The following is a 23487-nucleotide window of genomic DNA, read 5'->3' on the forward strand; positions in this document are numbered from 1 at the left end:
GCCACTCAGGGGGCATTATGGTAACAAGGCAGGATACTTAAACAAATTCACTTTTAAAATTAAGTTGAGAACAATTTTACACCTTCTGGACAATAGGGCATCGCAGCTGGTATTTACCATCCTTTGCAGAAGTGGGCACCCATAGCTGTCAGTGCTATTCCTTAAATTCTGAATATAATACAGTGGTTCTCATATTACACTGAACAATGAGGTTGCTTGTAGTCATTCAAAGGATGTTTTAAGATCTAAAAGACAGCATCTTTGGGATAATGGTAAGGAAAGTGTATGAAACAGACAACGTTCTGTCCCCTTAATGGAAATCTCTAGGGGAGACGGCTAAATGTAGAAATAAATAAATCTAGACTCCATTAATAATAATAATAATAATTTAATAATAATTTATTATTTATACCCCGCCCATCTGGCTGGGTTTCCCCAGCCACTCTGGGTGGCTTCCAACTGAATATTAAAAACAGTACAGCATCAAACATTAAAAACTTCCCTAAAGACGGCTGCCTTCAGATGACTTAATAATAATAATTTATTATTTGTACAGTACAATAATTTATTATTTGTACATTATACAGTCGTACCTCTACTTATGTTTCCCTCCGGATATGTAAACTTTGGGTTGTGAACGTGGCAAACCTGGAAGTGTATACTTCCAGGTTTCACACCGTGTGTGCATGCAGAAACACTCTATCACGTCGCGTATGTGAGCAGAAGCAGCGCTTCTGGATAGACTTTTCAGGTTGTGGACGGACCACTGGAACGAATTAAGTTTGTATCCGGAGGGTCCACTGTATTCTTTTAAGAAAGAATTTCAGTGCTGCCTCGTATTGGGATGACCCATTCACACAAGAGTTTTAGTAATTTTATCTTTTTGCATCTCCCTCAGAAATCAGGACTAAATTGTACTGTTTTGCATTTTTGTTTCTCAAAACTTATTTACAATATTACATAGCTACCTCCCAGGATTAGCATGGAAGTGACTTTCAAAAATTCAAATACTATTCAGATTTTATATGACCCAAGAGATACCTTCAACTCTCAGGGTAATATCCAACTAAGTCATACTCAAAATTGGCCTATTGAAATTTATGGACTTGTTACTTAGTGGGCCTACTCCAAGGGCGACTAACATCGAATGTCACTCTAAGACTTGCTCATGGGTTACGTTTTAAAACTAGGAGAGAGATTACACCCTTTTTTTTAAAGCACACTCTAATATACGGTTTAGGGGACGCGGGTGGCGCTGTGGGTTAAAGCCTCAGCGCCTAGGACTTGCCGATCGAAAGGTCGGCAGTTCGAATCCCCGCGGCGGGGTGCGCTCCCGTTGCTCGGTCCCAGCGCCTGCCAACCTAGCAGTTCGAAAGCACCCCTGGGTGCAAGTAGATAAATAGGGACCGCTTACTAGCGGGAAGGTAAACGGCGTTCCGTGTGCTGCGCTGGCTCGCCAGACGCAGCTTGTCACGCTGGCCACGTGACCCGGAAGTGTCTGCGGACAGCGCTGGTCCCCGGCCTATAGAGTGAGATGGGCGCACAACCCTAGAGTCTGTCAAGACTGGCCCGTATGGGCAGGGGTACCTTTACCTTTAATATACAGTTTAAAAAGAAAGCTTTTTGACAATAAGATTTGGATGGGTTATGCTGGATCCTGAATAGAAAGACACAAGAAATCCTAGCAATCTAGTTGTTACTGGATACAACTAATGACATTTTACTGAAATATTTATAATAGTGGTACAGAAGCTTAAGAGACTACCTGCAGTAGTTCTAGAAACTATGCTCTCTTTGCAATACATAGCATGGATTCACAGAGCTTGTGTGAAAAGGTAAATGGCTTAAATATTAACCAGTGTATATTTACATTTACAGACAAACTCTTCAGGAATAGGAAAGTTTCCTCCCATTTCCCTGCCAAGATCAAGGTTCTCTTTTCTTTAAGAAAAAACAAAGTTTATAATTTTGCAGATTCCCTTCCTCTTCCTCCTTCAATTCCACAAAAGACAAAAATCCACTACCTTCAGTGTTCCATTTTCATGTTTGTGATCTTAGTAACTACTCTAAGGGAGGAAAAAAGAATGTGGAAGCCACATGACTGCTACTGAAAGCAGCAGACCCCTATTTTCTCCTCCTTTCTTCTAGAAGCGAAGCAAAGACACAGTAAGACATTATTGTGCCTTCCCACTTATTTGTTTGCCTCTTCCTGAAGCAAAGAACCTCAGAGTACAAGGATATATTATACATTTTGCTTTACTATACATTACTGGAGAAAACCTTTTGACAGAACTTTTAAATTATAGGAATATAGCAACTAAAGCAACATGATAAATGCACATCATCTAGACACCCTAATGTATGTAGATATGAGATTATTTCTAATAATGTGAGAGGTCTGAGCTAAGGATGTCATTTTCCTCACTGAGTGTGTCTATAACACGTGTCTGATATTTTCTGTGTTCAACATAACTGTAGATGCCTTCCCACAAAAATCAACCTGCCATATGGATTTGTAACTACATAATCAGACACTTAGAAAGAACTCCCCAAGTCTATGATTCTATAATTGAACTTCCTGAGTATGCGTGAGTGTTCATTTCCTTGTGCCATGACCAGCTGCAAATCAAATAAAATGCTAACTTATTTATTTATTAAATTTGTCTCCCACCCTTCCTCCCAACAAGCCCAAGAACAATTTCCTGGTAAGCGTTCGAAATTAGCCAGGCGCCAGTCACATTTTGCAACTGGCAACTGGCCTTTTGTAACTGGATGGAGATGTCCATCGCCACACTTGACACCTAGCATCTCCACCTGCCTGGCTGCAGTCAGCTGGTCTGCTGGGCACAGCGGCAGCAAAAGACATGTTACCCCTGATTTGCCCATCAGTTATCTGAACACGGCATCTCCTAGAATAGATCCTGAAGATTTAATGGTATAATACTAAGCATACCTTCCTGTGAATAAGTCCCATTGCGCAGAGGGGGAGGAATTCAATATACTAGCGGAATGACTTCCAAAAAATAATGCACAGGAAGTCAGCATACTTCTCACGGCTAGCTGTGCAACAGACTGCTGTGTGGCCCTGATGCTTGTTGTGCAACAGGAAGTTTCTGCTAGCACAACTGTTGCACTGAATTTTATACTCCGCTACCATTATTCTTGCCCTTACAGTCTAGGGTTGCCATATTTTGAAGAGCAGTCCACACTCCCTGAGTGTCTCCCAGACAGGGCCGTCGTAAGCATATCCGGCGTGGTGCAAAGCTCCCTCCGGCGCCCCCCCCCTTTCCCAGAGTTTTTCAGGGAGGATGGCGCTGCCGGTGGGTTTGGAGGAGGCGGGCAGCAGCTGGAGGGTGACTCCTCCAGTGGGGAAGAGGCGGAGGCTGGATGCAGCACTTCCCAGCACAGCTGGCCGCTTCGTGCCACGGTGGCCACGGCAAACGGAGGCTCTAGGCACGGCACTGCTTCGGCGTGGCATGGTGGAGGCGGGTGAGGGCGGCGAGCTGATGCCGGGAGGTGCTGTGTTTATGCAATGGGTAGCTTGAAGTGGCTATCATCGCCTCCATCAAGAAAAAAAAGTGAAGTATTATTCTTCTAAATATATTACCAAGACTGTAGGGCAGGGGCATTTTATTTTTACTCTTTTACTTTTTTCTTCTTCCCAAAATTGCAACTAAAGAAAGGAGGCGGGCTCTCCCTCATTCTGCAGTCCTGTTAGATATACTTAATTCCTGCAGCAACAAAACTGCTAGCACATTTGCAAAGCTAAGCAGTGTCAGGTATGGTTTCAAATAGGATGGGGGACTATGTGTTGAGATTCTTGCATTGCAGGGGTTGGGGTCTTTGGGGACGCTTCCTGCTATACAATTCCATAATTCCACCGACAGTGATATTCTCAGGGTGGGGCAGAAATCCAAATGCCCCCCCAGCAGAATAAGTAGGAGGGCCTCTCAGTGGTCGTCCACCTATTGAAGCAAGTGAAAAGTCCAGGGCCCGCCTCCCCTGTAAGACCCTCACAAGCGCAAGAGTCCAAAATGACTTAACTGTCCCTCTGTCCACTGAGTTCAATGGGATTAAGGCTCTTGGGTTAAGTGAGTCTAGAATGGCGGCCGAGGATCCTTCCGGGAATTACAAGATGAAGGAAGCTACTGAAATGAGGAGGAAGGTGCAGAGATTGCAAAAGGGGTTCCAAGTGGGGTGGAGGTGGAATAAAGCTTGCCTTAATTCTCTCCCTCTTTCCCCAACATGTGTTTGATGAGGCTAGCAGGAGATATGTGACAAGCTGCCTTAGAGAAATGGTGGGGCAGATCAGGGTCTTTCTTCACAAGCGGAACTTATTTTCAAGTAAAATGTACAAGATTGAGATGCACACACTCTTAAAGGTTTGTGCACTTGTCTACGCATGTGTTGCATGCACATACATGACTGAAACTCAGGAGGATTCCACATTCTGAAACAATGAATCTGGGAGTCTGATTGTCATCTGAATAGCTGGCACCTTATATTGTGTGGTTTTCACCACATGCATAATTTACAAAGGCCACGAACATCTGCTGAATGTAAAAATATATACCTCACACAAATGAAACTGATTTCCTTGCCGCTAATACACTAGCCTTTCATCCATGTTTCATTAAGAATTTTGAAGCACAGGGCACACTGAGACATAGGGTAAGATGGATACAGGCATTATCATATACAGTCATACCTCCGTTTACGTAAACTTCGGGATGCACATGCAGCAAACCCGGAAGTATTTTACTGGGTTTCGCCGCACGCATGCGCAGAAGCGGTCCACAGGTTGCAGAAACCTCAGGATCCGACCGGACCTCCGGAACAGATCCCATCCGCAACTGGAGGTACCACTATATTTGGTTAGTAATGAGCCAAATGATAAGGTAGAAATTCAACATAGCAGTAAGCCGAATGCTTGGGAAATGCAAGCATTTCTGCTTGCCTGATAGATCTCCCCTCTCCTCCCCTCGCATGCTGTTTTGGAGGTTCTCCTGACCCCTCCCCCAGCCAATTTGGGGGGCGCCCATGGAGAGGAGACAGGGGAAACCCCACGGCAATAGCGGAAGTTCTTATGCAAACTTCCGCTAGCAGGACCAGTTAGTTGAATCCAGCCCAAAGTCTGAAATTTAAACTGTTTCTGCTCATTGCTCATCCCATTCGGAGACGGTGAATCATATCCCATTTGGCATCCTTTCTGCCTACATGGCTGACTTGTGAGGCTTTTCCTGTATCCTTGTTATAGGTTAACTACTTCTGTATACCTGGTTTTAAGTAAAAACTCCTACTGCCAATTGACAGACCAGACCTTGTGCTGTTTTATCAGACATCATTAATCATCCCTTTCTGCTAAAGTGACAGAAGCACTTTAGAATAATCCTAGTTCGCCATTTTCCAAATATTGTACTCTAGTTTTCCTTAGTCTGCTTTTCCCCAACAGAAAAAAATAATAATTTATTGACTGTATCTGATTTAAGACACTAATTTTGAAGGCGGCGCTATACAGAAAAGTGTAAAATCGGAGTTTCTTAGGGTTATTCTTGTCAGCTGAATAGTTCATCTTTATTTTTGTGTGTGTGGACAGAAGCTTAGAGAGTAGGAGAGGAGAGGAGAGGAGAGGAGAAAGAGCATTAAAAAATTACACTCTGTACAGACTGAAGGAATTTGGCAGCCCATCTGTTTAAACATAACTAAGCTAAATCTACAAAGTCATACTTTAAAGAGAACCAACATGTAGCAACACTTAGGTTTTTCAAGTCATTAGCGTCTGTTTCACAAAAGTAAACCTGTTTCTGTGTTACTGACCTAACTCCAATCTGGATACTTTTAGAGGGCCCATCATTGTACCTTAAGGGCCTTGGGTAAACCAGCTACTTAGAAGCAATGATAGCTATTGCTGTGATTAAACTCAAATACACATATGGAAATGTGAACCTTGATTCATGCCATGCAAGTGCACTAGGATAACTGATGAAATGGCTACTCTTGAAAGCTGGAAACACAAGTTATATTTTTGCATCTCCAATAATGAATACCCTTAAATGCCTTAACAATGCATTTTGATTAGTACATTTCTTCCTCTGTTGTAGGAAGGGAACATTTGGATTCAGCCCAACTTTGGGAGGGAGAAAACATGTAAGGCCAAAGCAGTACCAAAATTCATTTTTTGCATCACCACATCAGGCTCAAGGTAACAACTTTAAAGGGGTATCGTTCTACAGTGAAATGCCCATTTTTATTAGCAAAGCTTGTCTAGACATCTTCCTGAAAGCCTCCAAGTCACTCTCTACCTCTGTCCCAACTGCCTAAAAATATTGAAATCTAGAATAAGAAACAATTTAGCCTTATCGCTCTTGGTTGTACCCAGAGGGTCCCTTGTACAAATGGAAGGGTTCATTGTGGAAGGGGATTGAGGTCTATCAGAGGCTCCCACCCAGTGGCGTAGCGTGGGTTGTCAGCACCCGGGGCAAGGCAAGTAATTTGCGCCCCCTAACCTGTGGATTTGCCCTAACCCCAGATGTTGCGCCCGGTGCGGCCGGCCCGCCCTGCACCCCCCACGCTACGCCACTGCTCCCACCAACGGCTTTTTGACCTGCACAATCTCCACACCAATCCACAGAGTCCTCCACACACAGAGTGGATCAATTTAAATAATGGTGGTTCAAATCTTCAAGAAAAGTGCTGATGTAAAATAGATTTTCCACTTCATATATTTCCTCAATGATGGTGCAAATCTGGCTACTAAACCATGTTAAGTTACAATTAAGTTGGGTATCACTTACATAATTTTATTCTTACAACCAACCTTGCATCTCTTTGTTGTACTGCATTCATTTTGCACATTCTACCTATGAAGAAACTGGGTTGTATCCAATGCTACCACTGTATGAGTGCAAAAGGCTTGTTGGGTACCCTATGGGGGGGAGAGGCTGCAGGAGAAGGGAAGTTCTATTGTGTGAGCAGAAATCTATTCATGAAGCATTGAATGCAACACATAGGGGTTTTTTTAATATTCCGATACAGCGCCCATGACAGTTTGAGAGATCAAATATGAGAATACAGGAATCTGTATGCTGAACGATGCTATTGTCTTCTTTCCAGTGCTTCTCTTTTACCCTGCTAGCACAAATCCAAAGCAGCAAGCAAAAAAGAAATGTCCATGTCTGATATGTTGAAACAATACCTGATAGTTACTGGGAAGACTACATTTTTATGAGGTGAAAACAAAATACATAAGTAGAGGGTAAATATTCATAGATGAGAACTGAACAAACTGGTTCTTCGTTTACATAGAAAAGGCTCCTTTAACTCTGTCTGGTAAAATCAATTAGCCTTGTTCACACATAGGAATCGACCACTGTTTAGGGTTCTGTGCACAAGCTTCTGTGGGCTCAAACAAACTTCAGTTGCAAAAAAGCAGGCTTTGAATTATGCTTCCAAAACTGGTTTAATATACTTGAGGAATTATGGAAAATGAAACTGAATTGTGGTTTATTCTTATTTGTAGCCATGCAGTAATAGAAGGGATGAGGGAGCACTTGAGTCTCAGGCTTCACTGGGGTTCACAGAGGCTGGTGTGTTTAATGGTACATCGTGGTTATTCATTATGTTAAAAATGGATCACTGATTCAGTTTAGAAATTAAATGTAGAGTTAATGCATTGATATCCAGATTTAGCATTGCTAGTTATTAGGAGAAATTTGAGTGTGGGGCACAAATAGGCATATAATGTGGACTCGTCCTCCACCCTGTCGTTCAATTTCAAGTCAGAAAATATTGTTCATATTAATTTTATTTTGGAGAAGTCCTTGATATTGGTAGATATTGACACTCTTAAATTATATTCCTATGGCATGGACACTAACAAATGGGCAACAAAAGTGGATCCTGTGAGTCCTTATGGTGGCAAGGCTGAAAGGATTAAAAATCACCATCCATTAATCTGTGGCCTGAAGCTCTCACTGGTTTACAATCATGTTTAGATATGGGCTTCTTGTATTAATTTATACATTTAAGACAGGATTGATAGATGGTTCTTACTGTTAATATAAAGTGGCAATGTTTTTACCCTTTTTCCTGTCATATAAGCAAAACTTTAACAAATTATATATATAGATTAATTACAAACACATACTGACATGCAATCTCACTGTAATGATACTCACATAAACTCCTTTTGATGTAATTTCTGGGGGAACTTCCCATCGAGAATGTTGAGAACTAAGTGTGAGAATTATACACCTTTGGTGATGTAGCTGACGTCCTTAGTAAAAACCAATAACCACAACTATGCACCTCTTTCCCACAGGATTATACGTGCATAACAGTGAAGGACTGTGGTAGGCTTACACATTTTGATTCAAATAATTAGAAACTTAACTCAATTAATATTTATTTCACAAAAGAGCTGTGAAGTTTAAAATCTATTTGCACAGGAAACAGCTGATTTGATAAAACTTTTAAAAGAAAAAAAAGGGTTGTATTCAATACTACATTTCTATTCCATAAATAATGTTGGTATCTACTATCTGCACATAGATAATCTAATACATCACTGGAAAGCAGAAAAATAATTGTTCCTTCTTTATGGCACTCTGTAAAGTGTTTTCAAGTTAATAATGTAAGGCAATGCAAGACTGAAGGAAATAAAAAAAAAGCTTGTTATAAAAATAATAATAAAGGCATTTTTCTATTAAGAATTGAAACACAGACAACCGAGAAAACCATGGAAGCCAACCAATAACTTGATTCTCTTGAAATTAAATTACCATATTTACTTGAATGTAATGTGCACCTTTTGGCCAAACTACTTCGCAAAAATTAGGGCATGTGTTAGATTTGATGGCACATTTACATTCACCAGCAAATACTTTTTTGGTTTCAAGGTTTTGAAAACTGAGGTGCGCATTAGATTCGATTGTGCATTAGATCCGAGTAAATATGGTACATTTTTAGGGTTATTCACAGAAACAATTTCAGCAATGCCCCCAAATATTTTAAGCACTGAAACAATTTATCTCCTATTGTATCACAAAATGGCCAGTAATGGCAGATAATCCTCTGGTACCCCCAAAGAATGACAGTGATCATTCAGTGAAATACTTTGAGGATACAGTCATTCACCTCCAGATAGACTTTGACACTAACACATTGTATCAAACCTGGACATCTATTTTTGTAACTCTAATGTAAACTTTATGAAATCCAGTTATGTTTCATATGCTGCAGGCTAAATTGTGTTTTATTGTTCATATACATTTTAGAAAGTAATAAAATAATAAACTATAATTGGTGACAAACTAAAAATAGATTAAAACACACATTAGCATTCTACATACCTGAGTAGGTTTGTTTAAACTGATGTCAATAGACAGGGAGTTCCAAAGTCTAGGTGTTGTCACACTAAAACACTGATTTATTGCAAATGTGGAACGAATATTATGTGGCACCTTGTTACAGTGCCAGTTCCACAGATTGAAACAGTCAAGAGGGTACATATGGGGGAAGGCGACCTCAAAGGTAAACTAGTCCCAAGCCGTTAAGGGTTTTATATACTAATAGTCACACCTTGAACTTGGTCCAGTAGCAAATCAGGAACCAGTATAAGTCTCTGAGCATAGATGTTCTATTCTAAAAAGATATCACGACTGTCAGCAAACGTGCTCCGGGATTCTGCCCTGACAGCAGCTTTCAGATAAAGCACAAGGGAACTCCTACATAGAGTACACTGCAGTGAACCAGTCTTGAAGAATCAAATGCATGAACTACTGTGGCCAAGCTTTCCCAAAGTCCAGGAAGCGCCGTAGCTATCATACCAACTGCAGTTGATTAAATGAACTTTAGGCACTGATAAAAGGCGCTTCTAGCTCTTATTCCAAGACCAAAATAAATCAGAAGGAGGAAAATCATACATACAGTATTACATAATATTGTTCAAAATAAAAGAAGTGGCTGCTTATAGCAACTGATACTGGTGGACAGGAAATTAGAGAGCTAAGGCAAAGGAAACTACTATTAACTTTGTAGTTACCGCACATTAACAGACACAAAAGTAAGTCTGAAGTCAATTTTGCTACTTTCTAGACAGTATAAGTTGTTTAGTAACCATTTTCATTCTGTTTGAAAGACTGTGGCAGTCTTACTATATTCACTGGCGACTGGTGCTTTTTACAACAAGCACAGATGTTTTAACAACTATACAAAATGGAATGCAACTACAGCAATCAGCTGAGATCAGCAGTGTATTCAGAAACCTGTTTTTTCCTCCTTAAGAACCAGGAGACATTCCCCAGCATTTTGGACCCACTTAGCACAATCAAGGATAATTCCTGAACCATACTCTATGTGTTATCCATAAATTATTGCTCTCTATATATTATACACATACAGCAAATAAAGAAATATACTCTATCTGTTCAGTCAGCTTAGTCAATCATTAGTACTGTGATCTACTGGTTTACTTCAACTCACATTGTACAAAGAGGGAGAGGAGATTATGTCATTCTGAACAACTGGGTACATATCTATTTAACTAAAACACTTAATATCAAAACTCAATCATTCTAAAATCACAGAAAATGTGGATGGGAGAAGGAGAGGTTTAATTCATTATATTTATTCATGAGTTACTTATCCCTAGCTTTCCCACAAATGTCACATGTCACTTTAACTTCAGAAATGATTTAAGACTGCATAACTGTAGATGACCATTACACTTTGAATTACCCACACTCCTGTGGAGCAAGACAGCAAACAAATGTAATGGTGTCATGACACAAGGAAACTATGGAGGATTTGGGGCATCTGACACAAGGCTGTAATTCCCAATGGCAGTCTGCCACATTTCTTATACAGTTAAATTGTGTCCACAAACACCTTGGCACAGTTGCACATATTTTCAGCCAGTCCTGTTCTTCCATCCAAAGTCTTTTTTACTCTTCCACTTCTCCAGAAAGCAAACACCTGCTAAAAGCATCTCACATCTTAGAAATACTCCTACACTGTTTCGCACACACACATTTTTTGCTGTAGGAAACAAGATTTTAGTTGCCATGTTTTCTACCATGTCCTATTTCTGAAAACAAACACATGAACGTGCATAACAATTGTTAAAACCTCAGCCACCAACAGCCAGTTAAAAGAAATTTTTTTAAAGACAACATTTCTAAGAGATATGCAAAGATGAGCAAACTTCACAGGCATAGGAGAGCTAGTGAGGTCTTACCCCTCTCAAGGGCCTTTGTTTTCCTTGCTTGGAATATAAATAAGACCCTCAGCAATAAGACTTTTGGCAACAATCTCAGATGTACTGGGCTCATATATGGCACTAGAGGACAAAACCAGCACTACAATTTGTGTCCACAAGTTTGAAGAAAGATACCACACACAGTGCTGCTTTAGGGACTTACACCATAACCTGCATCAGTTTAATCCAAGTATAGCATTTTAATGTAAGGACTCTAAGCTTGGTTCAGATGTAATGTCAGGAATCCTGATCTATAATCCTGATTTGATGAACAAACACAAGCCATAGTATGCTAGTTTTTTATTTATAAATTTATTTATAAATTGGGTTTATACTGGTGGCCAGGAACTAGCAAGTTGCAGTTGTTTTATGATTTTCAAAATCAGAAAGTTGACTTAAATTGCTGATTTAAGCATCTCTCTTTTTTCCAGGGTAATTTAAATCATGATTTCAATCACCAGTTTAAACCAATCCACCCTGAGATATCCTTAATTATTGACAGAAAAAAATATAGAAAGGAGAGGGTGGCAAAGATTCCAAAGGAAGGAAGGGTTTTTTCAGTTGCAGGTTCAGTGAGAAAGGAGCAGAAATGGGACACAAACACTGGCTTAGCATTTTATTTTATTTTACAAAATTTATATACCACTTGATTGCAAGAAAGCGCTTAAGCAGTGAACAAAAACAAAAACCAATCTGGTATAGGAACAGAAGTTCCTGAGGAAACATTTCCTGTCTTTGACCTTATTCTTCCCTGGTATCATACCAGCTAGCTGCTCTCCGCATGAACATGAAAATTCTTCCCTCCCTTGCCAACCTCAACTATGCTTAGTCATAGGGCTAAATTAACATCAGCCATGGCTAACACTGCCCCCTACATAAATGAATTTTGAGAATTTCATTGTAAACTATATAAAATGTTATTTGAGTCACACCTGCACCCAAATCCCTATGAAGTTAAATTGGAGAGAGATCTACTTCTCTAGGCAGCTGGAATGGTATATAAAATTCCCACAAATGACTTCAAGCATGAACCTTAAGTAAAGTTGCTATATGTCTGGGATTTCCCGGACATACTGTATCTGGAATTCTGCAGTCATCAGTAGTGTCCGGGCAGAAATCATTAAAATGTCTGGGAAAATCCGGATGTATGGCAGCCCATATCAGCAGAGCTGTTTTTGGTGACTTTCCATAAAAATATCTTTAAAAACTGCTCAACAACTTTGCCAAAAGAGGCTCAACAACTTTTCTGTGTATTTTCACTGTTTGAAATATGGCAAGCCTACCTTAAGGAAAGTTCCCATAAAAGCTTTTATAGATGGTATCTAACACCAACGGAAACCAAGTAGAAAATACCCAGGAACAAAGGACACTTGTTGGCACTGCCAAGCAGACAGAGCAGATCTCATCAATATATATTAGAAGACTGGCTAAGCTATGATCCTCCAGGTGTTGTTGGACTACAGCTTTCGTCATCCCTGACCATTGGCCAGGATGGCTGGGACAGATGGAATCAAGCATCTGGACGGCCACAGATTCCTCATTCCTGCTCTAACAAAAGAAAGGGATATAAAGTATAGAAAACAAACAGCAACATTTAGTTGGCAAATGGTTGGAGAGTATGGAAGCTGTAGTCTAACAACATCTGAATGCAATAAGTTAGCCACTCTCAATATATATTGGGTTTGTCCTAAAAGAAATGCATTTTGGAAATCAGTTGTGGATCATATAGAATACATTAAGGTAAAGGGACCGCTGACCGTTAGGTCCAGTCGCAGACGACTCTGGGGTTGTGGCTCTAACTTTATTGGCCAAGGGAGCCGGCGTTTGTCCGCAGACAGCTTCCAGGTCATGTGGCCAGCATGACTAAGCCACTTTTGGCGAACCAGAGCAGCACACGGAAACGCCGTTTACCTTCCTGCCAAAGCGGTACCTATTTATCTACTCGCACTTTGACATGCTTTCGAACTGCTAGGTTGGCAGGAGCAGGGACATTACAGGCTATTAACTCCCAGTAGATCCCTTGCACATTCTTTTTGGTCACATAAATGAAACATAATTTCCTGGTGATTATAATATCTATCAGTTATACAGTGGTACCTCAGAGGTCCGATCTTAACCTGAAACTGTTCTTGACCTGAAGCACCACTTTAGCTAATGGGGCCTCCTGCTGCTGCTGTGCCACTGGAGCACAATTTCTGCTCTCATCCTGAAGCAAAGTTCTTAACCTGAAGCACTATTTCTGGGTTAGCGGAGTCTGTAACCTGAAGCGTCTGTAACCTGAAGCGTATGTAACCCGAGATACCACTGTAATTGGAAAAAGGAGGGTACCTTTCAATTGCTATTGAAAATTTGGTGTTTCTAAGTACAATAAAGCTTACTAATCTTGTTAAATTATTTTGTATAATAGTATTACAAGATGAGCCCACCTATTAAATCTGGGTGCAGATGACCTGGCCTTATTGGTTACAGACCCTTTGACAACATCCCCTTTAAGAAGGAACTGGAATCTTTTGAGATCGTCTCAGGCCTTTGGGTTAATCAGAAGCTTTATGTTTTCATATTCCTCCTAGGGATATAAGCTCATGAGAGACAGCTTGTTTCAATCTGGGCAACAAATCCATAATAAATATGATGACAAATATGAAGAAGCTGAAACTGATAATGACAGCTCAGAAAAAGAGACTGACTGAATTTTACATAGTATTCATTGACTCTTACTTCCTTCCCTCCTTTTTTGCAGCTCTTTTCATGGAAATGAAATCACTAAGTACTGTACTGGTATATAACATACAGTGGTACCTCGCAAGACGAATGCCTCGCAAGACAAAAAACTCGCTAGACGAAAGGGTTTTTTGTTTTTTGAGCTGCTTCGCAAGGCGATTTTCCCTATGGGCTTGCTTTGCAAGATGGAAACGTCTTGCAAGTTTGTTTCCTTTCTCTTAACACTGTTAATACAGTTGCGACTTGACTTCGAGGAGCAACTCATAGAACGTGGTGTGGTAGCCTTTTTTGAGGTTTTTAAAGCTTTTTGAGGTTTTTGAAGCTTTTCCAAAACTTTCCCGACACCGTGCTTTGCAAGACGAAAAAAATCGCAAGGCGACAAAACTCGCGGAACGAATTAATTTCGTCTTGCGAGGCACCACTGTATAACAATCACTAAGTACTGGCAAGATTTAAAGAGAACTACTTTAACCTTGTGGCACCATAAGGTATGGTATTTACCTATTACCTATTTACCTATGCTATTTAGAATATATGGAAAAACTAATTCATGAAATCAGAGTACATGACTCTTCAAAATCAGATAAACGCATTAAAGATTAGTATAGTTTTATTACATTTGTAAAAGGAAAAGGAAAACCCGCCATCTCATTATGCTAGGATATGGAATGCATAATAATTTTAAGTAAGTATGATATTGTTTCTTCTATTATTTTAATGTTCGTGCCATCATTTTCCCATCAAATCTTTCAGGTCCTTATATGCCTCAATTTCTAATCACTTGTTCTATCTACTTATACTGTCTGGATTGAGGGGGTGAGTTCTTTCCTGATTTGGGGGTCCAGTCCTTTGGAGTTAAAATATTCTCATGGTATATATTTATTCTATTTCTTCATTTTTGTGTGTGTGTGTTTTTGGTAATGTTTTATATTAGAAAATCATTTTTAAAGGGGTTTTTTAAAGTCCCTGGAAGGAGAAAAGAGAAATGTTATAGTTTTTTTTAAAGAAATAAGATATGAAATTACAAATGGTAGAGACAAGGTTATAGAAGGGGGAAAACACTAGTTGTTTATAAATAACTCTACACATTAGCAATCCTGACTGTCCTACTTTTGAAACTGCTCTTTCTCTAGCCAACAGAATCACAGGAATTGCTGTCAAGTCTGCATTCACATTATAGTCCATACATGTTACTGGATGGAAAAAGTCAGGATTTCTCATGTAAAGTACGGAAGTATGTGTGATATAGTCCTTATTAGGATATATTCCTCAATGGCATCTGCTTCCCAAATAAAAAAAAATCCCTTTCAGTTGCCTTTAAAAGAGAACTAAGAATCTAATATGATTATACTAAAGCTTCACCAGCAGAAGCACAGTCTCATTAACTAAGTGGCTATCCAATAGTTCTGATGTTGTCCTTAATGATGCACCACATCTATTTAAAAAGCACAAATACTTCACCACTAAGGTTAGGCGTCAGCATCCTTGTGGACCCATGAATTCATACTGGAATTGAAAGGAAAATATCCACAGTATTTACAGTTACCTGTGTAAACCTAAAGCATCAAAACATCTAACCAGCACATTTCATCCAGATTGATACTTTATCAATACAATTACCATCCCAAACATTTAATTACTGCTATCTCAATTTAGAGCATTTTCATGATACATGCAGCACAATCTTATGCATAAGTAAATCCCACCAAGTTAAATAGGATTTCAGCCTTACTTTTCGTCTGCAATGAAACACTTCTGAATGCTGCAGTTTCAGTATAGGCAGCAAAGCAAAACTCTGTTTTAACATTAAAATACATTATACACAACGTAGTTTTTCATAGTATTTTGGATATCCAACTTAATTCAGTAGTCAATTTTTGGGGAAGGGGAGGAAATAGCCTTCTCAAACAGCTAGCCCATTTTCAACATCCAGTTACAGAAGGCAGATGGTGACCCATCCCCATAAATCAACAGTAGTAAAAGTGCAAGTTCAGATCTGCTTGAAATACCGTGCACAACCAGAAACCTATTCTCATTCTAATAATATTCTTAGTGTTATTTTCATATATCAGCGCATTGTCAGTAGCCAAACACATGGCAACTTGTTGTAGACTGCACACTGATGTTTTGACAAGTAAATAAGACACACTGTGAACAAAGATACAGAAGAACTATGAATAGCTGGACATCCAGTAAAATTCAAAGTTATGTCTCTACACTGGTTATAAAACAGAGATCTAAATAAACTGTTAAACACTTAGTGCAAAGGTATGCCAAACATTTCTCAGAACATTCTTAAAGCCTCAAAAGAATCAACCTTTTCTTCTAAATCAGGCCTAGGCTAAATATTTTATTTGGCTCCTCAAGATGGACATAGAAGTTGGGCATTAGCTCCAAATCAGTTCCTGGCCTCACATCAAACACTATCCTGTCATTTATCCAGTCAGTCAAAACAATGTTTCCATCTAAAACTTTTAATGTTTACGTCTTGAAAACTGCTAATTGAATCCAGTTTTTCCAATCCAGTTTTCACAGTCTATACTATCAAATACCGAGATAATAAATGTGAAATAAATAAATACTACATATTGCTTACAGAATTGAACCGGGACAAGAAAAAAAGGTTGAAGCCAAAACAGAAGACTGCTAGCCTCATAAAATTTAAAAACACTGAAACTAGATATGCCAACATTCTTATAGTAAACTACTTCTAATCACACTCAAGGAAGAACTTTAGCTCAATATAGTTTTAGCATTTAGAAGTTCCTGAAGTATGTTTCATACCAAAATGGATTATCAAAACCACAAAGTACAAGAGATTTAGATATTCTAAAGCAAACCCTAAGAAAACCACTTTCAGCCACTCCTATACATGTTTACTTAGATGTCCGACTGAGTTCAATATTACTTACTTTCAAATACTTAACAATATTTTTTCTATAGCAACTTTCCTTATGCATTTAAAGCTTCCCTACAAAAAAGAAGGTGATGCATGACATGCACATTTAAAGTTAGCCAAAATTCAGAATATTTAATCTTAATGGTATCAAGGGGTTTTGTCTGCATTTATTTATTTATTTATTGAATTTATATACTGCCCAATACCTGGAGGTCTCAGGGCAGTTCACAGAACAAAATCAAAATATAAAACCACAAAATATATAATCAAAATAAAATGAACAACCCAATAACACCCCCCAAAAAAACACATTTTAAAAGGTCATAGGGTGTCTGCTTGATGTCTATAATTTTACAATTACCTATAATTTTTTTATATTACTTAAGTAGTGTTATGTACTTTGAATACTAATTAATCCTTCCCTGAGACAAGCTTCTATAGTTCCAAAATTACAAATCTGAGAGCATTAGAAAATGTGCAAGGGGAAGGGACAGACGTAATGACTACCTATCCACTTGCTGGTTTAAAAAGATTGTAAAGCACGTCTTTGGTAAATCCAGTCTTTGTTGAACTTCACTGTTCCTTCTCCAGAGCAGCGGCAATACCAGCTGCAAAACAGTCCTTCAGCCAATTTTTAGACCAAGGATGTTGCGCTCCACAAAGTGCATTTGCCCAAACTTCTTTCTGCAGCTTTACCTGATTTCTTTGGCTCTGCATATGATGCTGGACATCATATGGACCACAAAAAAGGCTGATCACCAAAGAATTGATGTTTCTGAATTATGGTACTGGAGGAGACTCTTGAAAGTCCCATGGACTGCAAGAAGATCAAACCTATCCATTCTTAAGGAAATCAGCCCTGAGTGCTCACTGGAAGGACAGATCCTGAAGCCGAGGCTCCAATACTTTGGCCACCTCATGAGAAGAGAAGACTCCCTGGAAAAGACCCTGATGTTGGGAAAGATGGAGGGCACAAGAAGGGGACAACAGAGGACGAGATGGTTGAACAGTGTTCTCGAAGCTACTAACATGAGTTTGACCAAACTGCGGGAGGTAGTGGAAGACATGAGTGCCTGGCATGCTCTGGTTTATGGAGTCACAAAGAGTAGGACATGACTAAACGACTAAACAACAACAAGAAATGATGCTTGACTACAACTCCCATCACCCCTGACAATTGGGCTATGCTGGCTGTGGATGATGGGAGTGGAAGTCCAACAACATGTGCAGGGCCACAAGTTCGTCCCCCGCAATAAATATGAATATATCAACTTTGGAAATTTCCCAATTATGTTCTTGCAGAATTAGAACTAGAGCTACACAAACAAGAATATATATGTTAGGAAAATGCACAAGAGATTATAGAGACTGCAAGATGGTACCATTCAAAAATGGTTGGTGATAATACAAGCTATTAGTAAGAACAACCTCTGCCAGACTGGGGACAGGTCTGCTTTTAATAATGATTTACAGCCATCTTAGTCCTACCTGAAAACAATGTTACTCTGAGGGGAGATGCAATCTAACTTGCACATAAAATTAATCCAGGGCATACATATGTGTGTTTTGTTAGTTTTAATTTGTGCTTACTGTTTTAATATTTTATGTAAGCTATTTCACGGGGTTTAGCTGAATATCGCTATATAAAGAAAGCACTATCATCATTTGCCCAAGGCTCTCATCTAGTAGATGAGACACTGGCTTAAAAGCACATATCTTTTTTGTTAAAAAAGGGTCTTTTTTTTACTGTAACAAACAAGCATGGATATGAATCCTAAATCCTAACATGTGAGGTGGAAATAGAAACTGAAGTAGGAGTCCTCCAAGACAACTGCCTCAAAACATTTTCCAATCAAGGCATCTAAAGATTTACAACGATGTGCTATTAAGGTTAAGACAGAGAATATGAGGAGAAATTATTTTGAGGAGATATGGAAGGTATTTGTAGAATTCGTACTGTTAAACGGAAAGGGGTCAAACCATCACAAGAGATGTTGACATGTTGGGAGGCTGGATAGTTACGATAGAATGGTCTCAGGTGTGGGGTGGCACTTTTTTATTACTTTGTAAAAATTAATAATAGTAACAGTAACAGTAATAAACTTGAAAAAATATGATTTCCAAAGCTTAAAAGCAAGTTTTTGCTCTGCGCTATGGTAGCATAAGCATCAAAACAGAACCACAGCTATTGCACATTCCAGTCAAACCAGCTTGTTCCAAAAAGCCTTTCCTTCCATCTCCAGACTTCTTTAGAGACCCAAACACATAGATATATATATCCAGTATTAGAAAGAAAGAAAATACCCAAAAGGTCCGTGCTCTTGCCCTCTCCATCTCATCAAGGCACAACCTTACACAACCTTCCTTTGCGGAAGTGGATTTCCAGCAGGGCGAAAACAAGGGCGCAAAGCGGCAGAGACTCATTCAAGTTTAAGCTGCCAGAGGAAAAGGATCAAACTCTCTCTAACCCTCCTCTCGCTTCACAACTTACACTTAAACCCACGTCCCAAAGCGGCCTCACATCCTAACGAACCGGTTGAGCAATCCAGATGCTGGAGAGATAGAGAAAGAAAAACCTCTCACGATGCTCGAGCCCTGGAGTTTCAGACGGGCTTTATCGGAAGAGTCCGACGCTTTGCAGGATGCGTCCCTTCAGGGCGTCGTGTGCAGCAACCGTTGCACCTGGAAGCTCGCACCCCTCGGCAAACTCTTCACCCCCCACTCACGATAGCTGAGATCGCGGGGTGGGAGCGTGGGGTGAAGAGCTTACTTTTCTCCCGAGGCCTGGAAGCTTTCGAGAGAGTCTCACATACACAAGGCAGTGGGGGAAGCAGCTCGCTCCTCGAGGCTCCCGGCCAGTGGGTTCAAACACAAACACACACAAACACCTCGCGTTTCCCTTATTACTATTTTTGAAAACAAACGGCGAAATTCACTCTCCTTTCCTCACCAAACCTGGGGCCCTTTTCTCTCCCCACCCCCACCGCCCTCTTCAGCGTCCCACAACTTCCGAACGGCTTCTCCACAGACCCGAATTATATTCCCCTCGCAACACCCTTCTTTCCCCCACACAACGCCTCTTTCTTCTCGGGTGGCCCTTCCATTGCCAAAGCCGACCCGCTTCCCCCCCCCATACCCCACCCCACAAGGCAAACGAGGCCCCTCGGGCCTCGCTCTCCTCCTCGTAACGTGTGTATGGGGAGCGAAGCGTGCGCGCCGCCTGCCTGCCCGCCCGCCCCGCCGCGCGCAACGGCTCCTCTCACCTGTCAGTCGCAGCTTGACGGGCCCGTTCCTCCTCGCCCCTTGGTTGGACATGACCCCCGGGAATCCCTCCCGAGAGCCCGGCGGTAACCCTCCTTCCCTGCCGCCGGGGACGGGGCGGCGCGGGAGGGAAAGGGAAAGAGAGAGAGCCTCTAATGGAGTCGGGCTGGACGCGCCTCACGACGCCGAATGGAGAAAAGCCCGGATGTGCCCACTGTCGCCATGAGCGTCAGGAGGCGGAGGCGCAGCCGCCTTGCCCTTCCCTTCCCGCCCGAGGCTGAGGCGGCGAGTACAACAAAGCGGCAGACGGGGGAGAAGCCTGAGGGGGGAGCGGCGGAGTCGCTCGCGCCAAGGCCGGCCGGCCGATTAGCTCTCCTCCCCCCCCCCCCCCGCTTCGCCGCCTCAGGCCCAGTTCCTCACAGGCCTCGCCTCCTCGTGGAGGAGCAGCAGTAACGACAGGGCCCCCCTTTCAAGGCGGCGGCGGCGAGGCGTCGCGGGCGGCCCTTCGGTGAAAGGCCCCCTCGTTCTGGAGCCGCGCGGAAGAACATCGATGGGGGCCCGACCCCCAGCGCGCTTTGCGAGAACTCCAGGCACGGCCAGCTCCGTGATGCCGGCTGTCCAACAAAAGAAGCTTAAAAACTCTCTCAAAAAATGTCATATAAACGCCCACAATGGGGAAACAATCTGCCAGCGCTCCACTTGGGGAACAGCAGAAGCTTCCTAGGAAAGCTGGGCCTGTCCCTCGACATCCCCCCAAAAAGCCAAAGAGCTGCAACAACAAGCCCTCTGCAGTGCCACAAACCCAACTCAACGGTGGTGTAACGTTGGAAAGAGTTGGTCACTTCTCCTACCTTTCCGCAAAGGCCGATGCCAAAATCCGGCATCGGCGAGTGCAGTTTTGTCCGGACGGAAACACAGAGTGTTTAAGGACCGGGATGTTCGCAGGGAAACCAAAATGCTCGTTTACAAAGTTATCGTGCTACCAAGCTTACTGTATGCTTGGACCACTTATAAACGCCAGCTCCTCAAAAGATTGCATCAATGGTGTCTCCAAAAAAAATTACGTATCACTTGGGAAGACAGGTGAACTAATGCCAGGGTACCGGAAGAAGCAAGTATCACCAGTGTCAAAGCAATGATTCTTCAACATCAACTTCGTTGGACTGGTTGTGTTGTTCGGATGTCTGATTATCGTCTTCTAGAGCAACTACTCTATTCTGAACTTAAGAATGGAAAGCATAATGTTGGTGGTCAACAAAAAGGGTTTACAGATCAAGGGTTTACAGATCAAGGTAAATTTTTAAAAATGTAGTATAAACACCAGCAATTGGGAAACACTCGCCTGCGAGCGCTCCAATTGGAGAACATCCAGAATTGGCCTCCACTTATGGACACACCGTTAAGACCGTGTTCATGGAAAACAATCTTGCTTGGCTACAAGTGATCACCAAAGGAAGAAGAAGAAGAAGCTTCAGGAACCACAGCTCCAAAGCTTTTGCTTTCTTGGTTTATCGCCACCACAAGTTCTTCACGCTGGGCTTCAGCAAAGCACATTAGTTCATTAGACAGCCCCTCTACGATATCAAGCAACACAATGATAATGTCCCCTATCTGGACAGGGAGCGCCTGACTACTGTTAGTATACTATGCTCTGCTAACCTCAAGGTTAGATTACTGCAATGCGTTATATGTAGGGCTGCGTCTGAAGATGATTTGGAAACTTCAGCTAGTGCAGAATCTGGCAGCCAGGTTGCTTGCTGGAGCAAGACAGTTTGAGCATATCAGCTACCATTGAGTTTCTGGGCCCAATTCAAAGTGCTGGTTTTGACCTATAAAGCCTTAAACGGCTCAGGACCACAATATCTCAAGGTCCACCTCTTTCCATATGAATCCATATGAATCTACCCGGACCCTGACGTCATCTTCTGAGGCCCTTCTTCATGTGCCTCCTCGAGAGATCTAGAGGGTGGCAACACAAGAACGGGCCTTCTCTGCAGTGGCTCCCCACTGTGGAATGCTTTCCCCAGGGAAATTTGCCTGGCGCCTTCATTATACAACTTTAGGTGCCAGGCAAAAACGTTCATTTTTAACCAGGCCTTTTGGTTGATTTGATTGACATACTATGCACTTTTAAAATGTGGGGTATTTGGGGGGGGGGGTTATTGGGTTGTTGTTTTTATTTTGATCTATTATTTGATTATTGATGTAAACCTCCAGAATGTATTTTGTATAGTTAAGTTTATACCTCTATCTTCAGTACGTTGTATTTTATTTTATTGCTATGGCTAGTGGCTGATGCAAATAAAGATTCCTCTGAATTCCAAAGCTTTTGATGCGCTTTTTACAAGTGGTACTTACCTGATCCTAGTCAGGCATCCACAGGATTGCAGGATTTCTGGCACCTAGGAACATCTGTCTTAACGATTCCTAACAAAAATGCCTCCGGTCTTTTCGGGAAGGTAGCTTTAAACATTTTTTTCATCTCATTTTAAATCATTTCCCAGTATTCCTTAAGCTCCATTTCTTTACATTTCCAACACAAATCTGATTCTGATTAGCCAGTCTACTTGGGGTTGAATACCACCTGTGAATCATTCTCATATAATTCTCTTTCAATGTGTAGCATGCAGCAGATTTTAAATCGTTCTTCCAAAGTTTCTGCCAGAGGTTTAAATCCATATCATGCCCTATGTCCATTGCCCAGTGGGTCATTGAAACTTTAACCAGCTCATCCTTTGTTTCCCAGATGCTGTTGGACTCCCAACTCCTACCTGCTTCCCAACCAACAGGGCCGGTGGTCAGGGGAGTTGTAGTCCAGCTGCACCTCTGTAGAACCACATGTTCTCTGCTTCCGTTGAACTGTTCTCACCTGGCAAACTGCAGGTCACTTACATGAGCCTGGCAAAGAATGAGGTGCTTCAGAAGGTGTTGAGGTGGAGCCTTAGCTCAGTGCTAGAGAGCACACACGGTGCATTGTATATAGGAGGTACCAGGCAGGACTGACCCAAGACATTTTGGCACCAGAGATGAACCATGAAATGGCATTCCCCTCCCTGCCAGGGAAGGAGGGATGATCTACATCAGAAATGAGGAGGGAGGTAAAAGATCTACATTGGGATCTGTTGCCTCTGGGGATCCTGCTGCCCACTGGGTGGACTGGCCCTGGTACCACGTTTAACCCTTCTCTAGTTAGATCTCAGAGCTGATAAAGCAAGGGAGGGAGATTTTGCTCCCTTTCTTCCCCAACTTCCACTTTAGGTAGGCCAGTCATGCCAAACAGAGGAGAGTTCTTTCCTGGGATCCAAGACAAATACATGAGAAAACAGAATATCCAGCTTGCCTGTCTCTC

At 41.5% G+C, this 23487-nt stretch overlaps 1 protein-coding gene across 1 annotated transcript in view; it reads right to left on the minus strand.

The window, feature by feature from the left end:
• The window catches only part of SMURF2 (SMAD specific E3 ubiquitin protein ligase 2), a 71101-nt gene extending 50210 nt beyond the window's left edge, over positions 1-20891 (minus strand). Inside the window, exon 1 of the mRNA XM_077920121.1 lies at positions 20141-20891. Coding sequence (XP_077776247.1) covers positions 20141-20192 — 52 coding nt within the window. The 5' untranslated portion in view covers positions 20193-20891. The remainder of the gene's footprint in view (positions 1-20140) is intronic.
• Between the last annotated feature and the right edge of the window lie 2596 nt (positions 20892-23487).

Source organism: Podarcis muralis, chromosome 2 (genome assembly GCF_964188315.1).
Source record: "Podarcis muralis chromosome 2, rPodMur119.hap1.1, whole genome shotgun sequence".
Classification (NCBI taxonomy): domain Eukaryota; kingdom Metazoa; phylum Chordata; class Lepidosauria; order Squamata; family Lacertidae; genus Podarcis; species Podarcis muralis.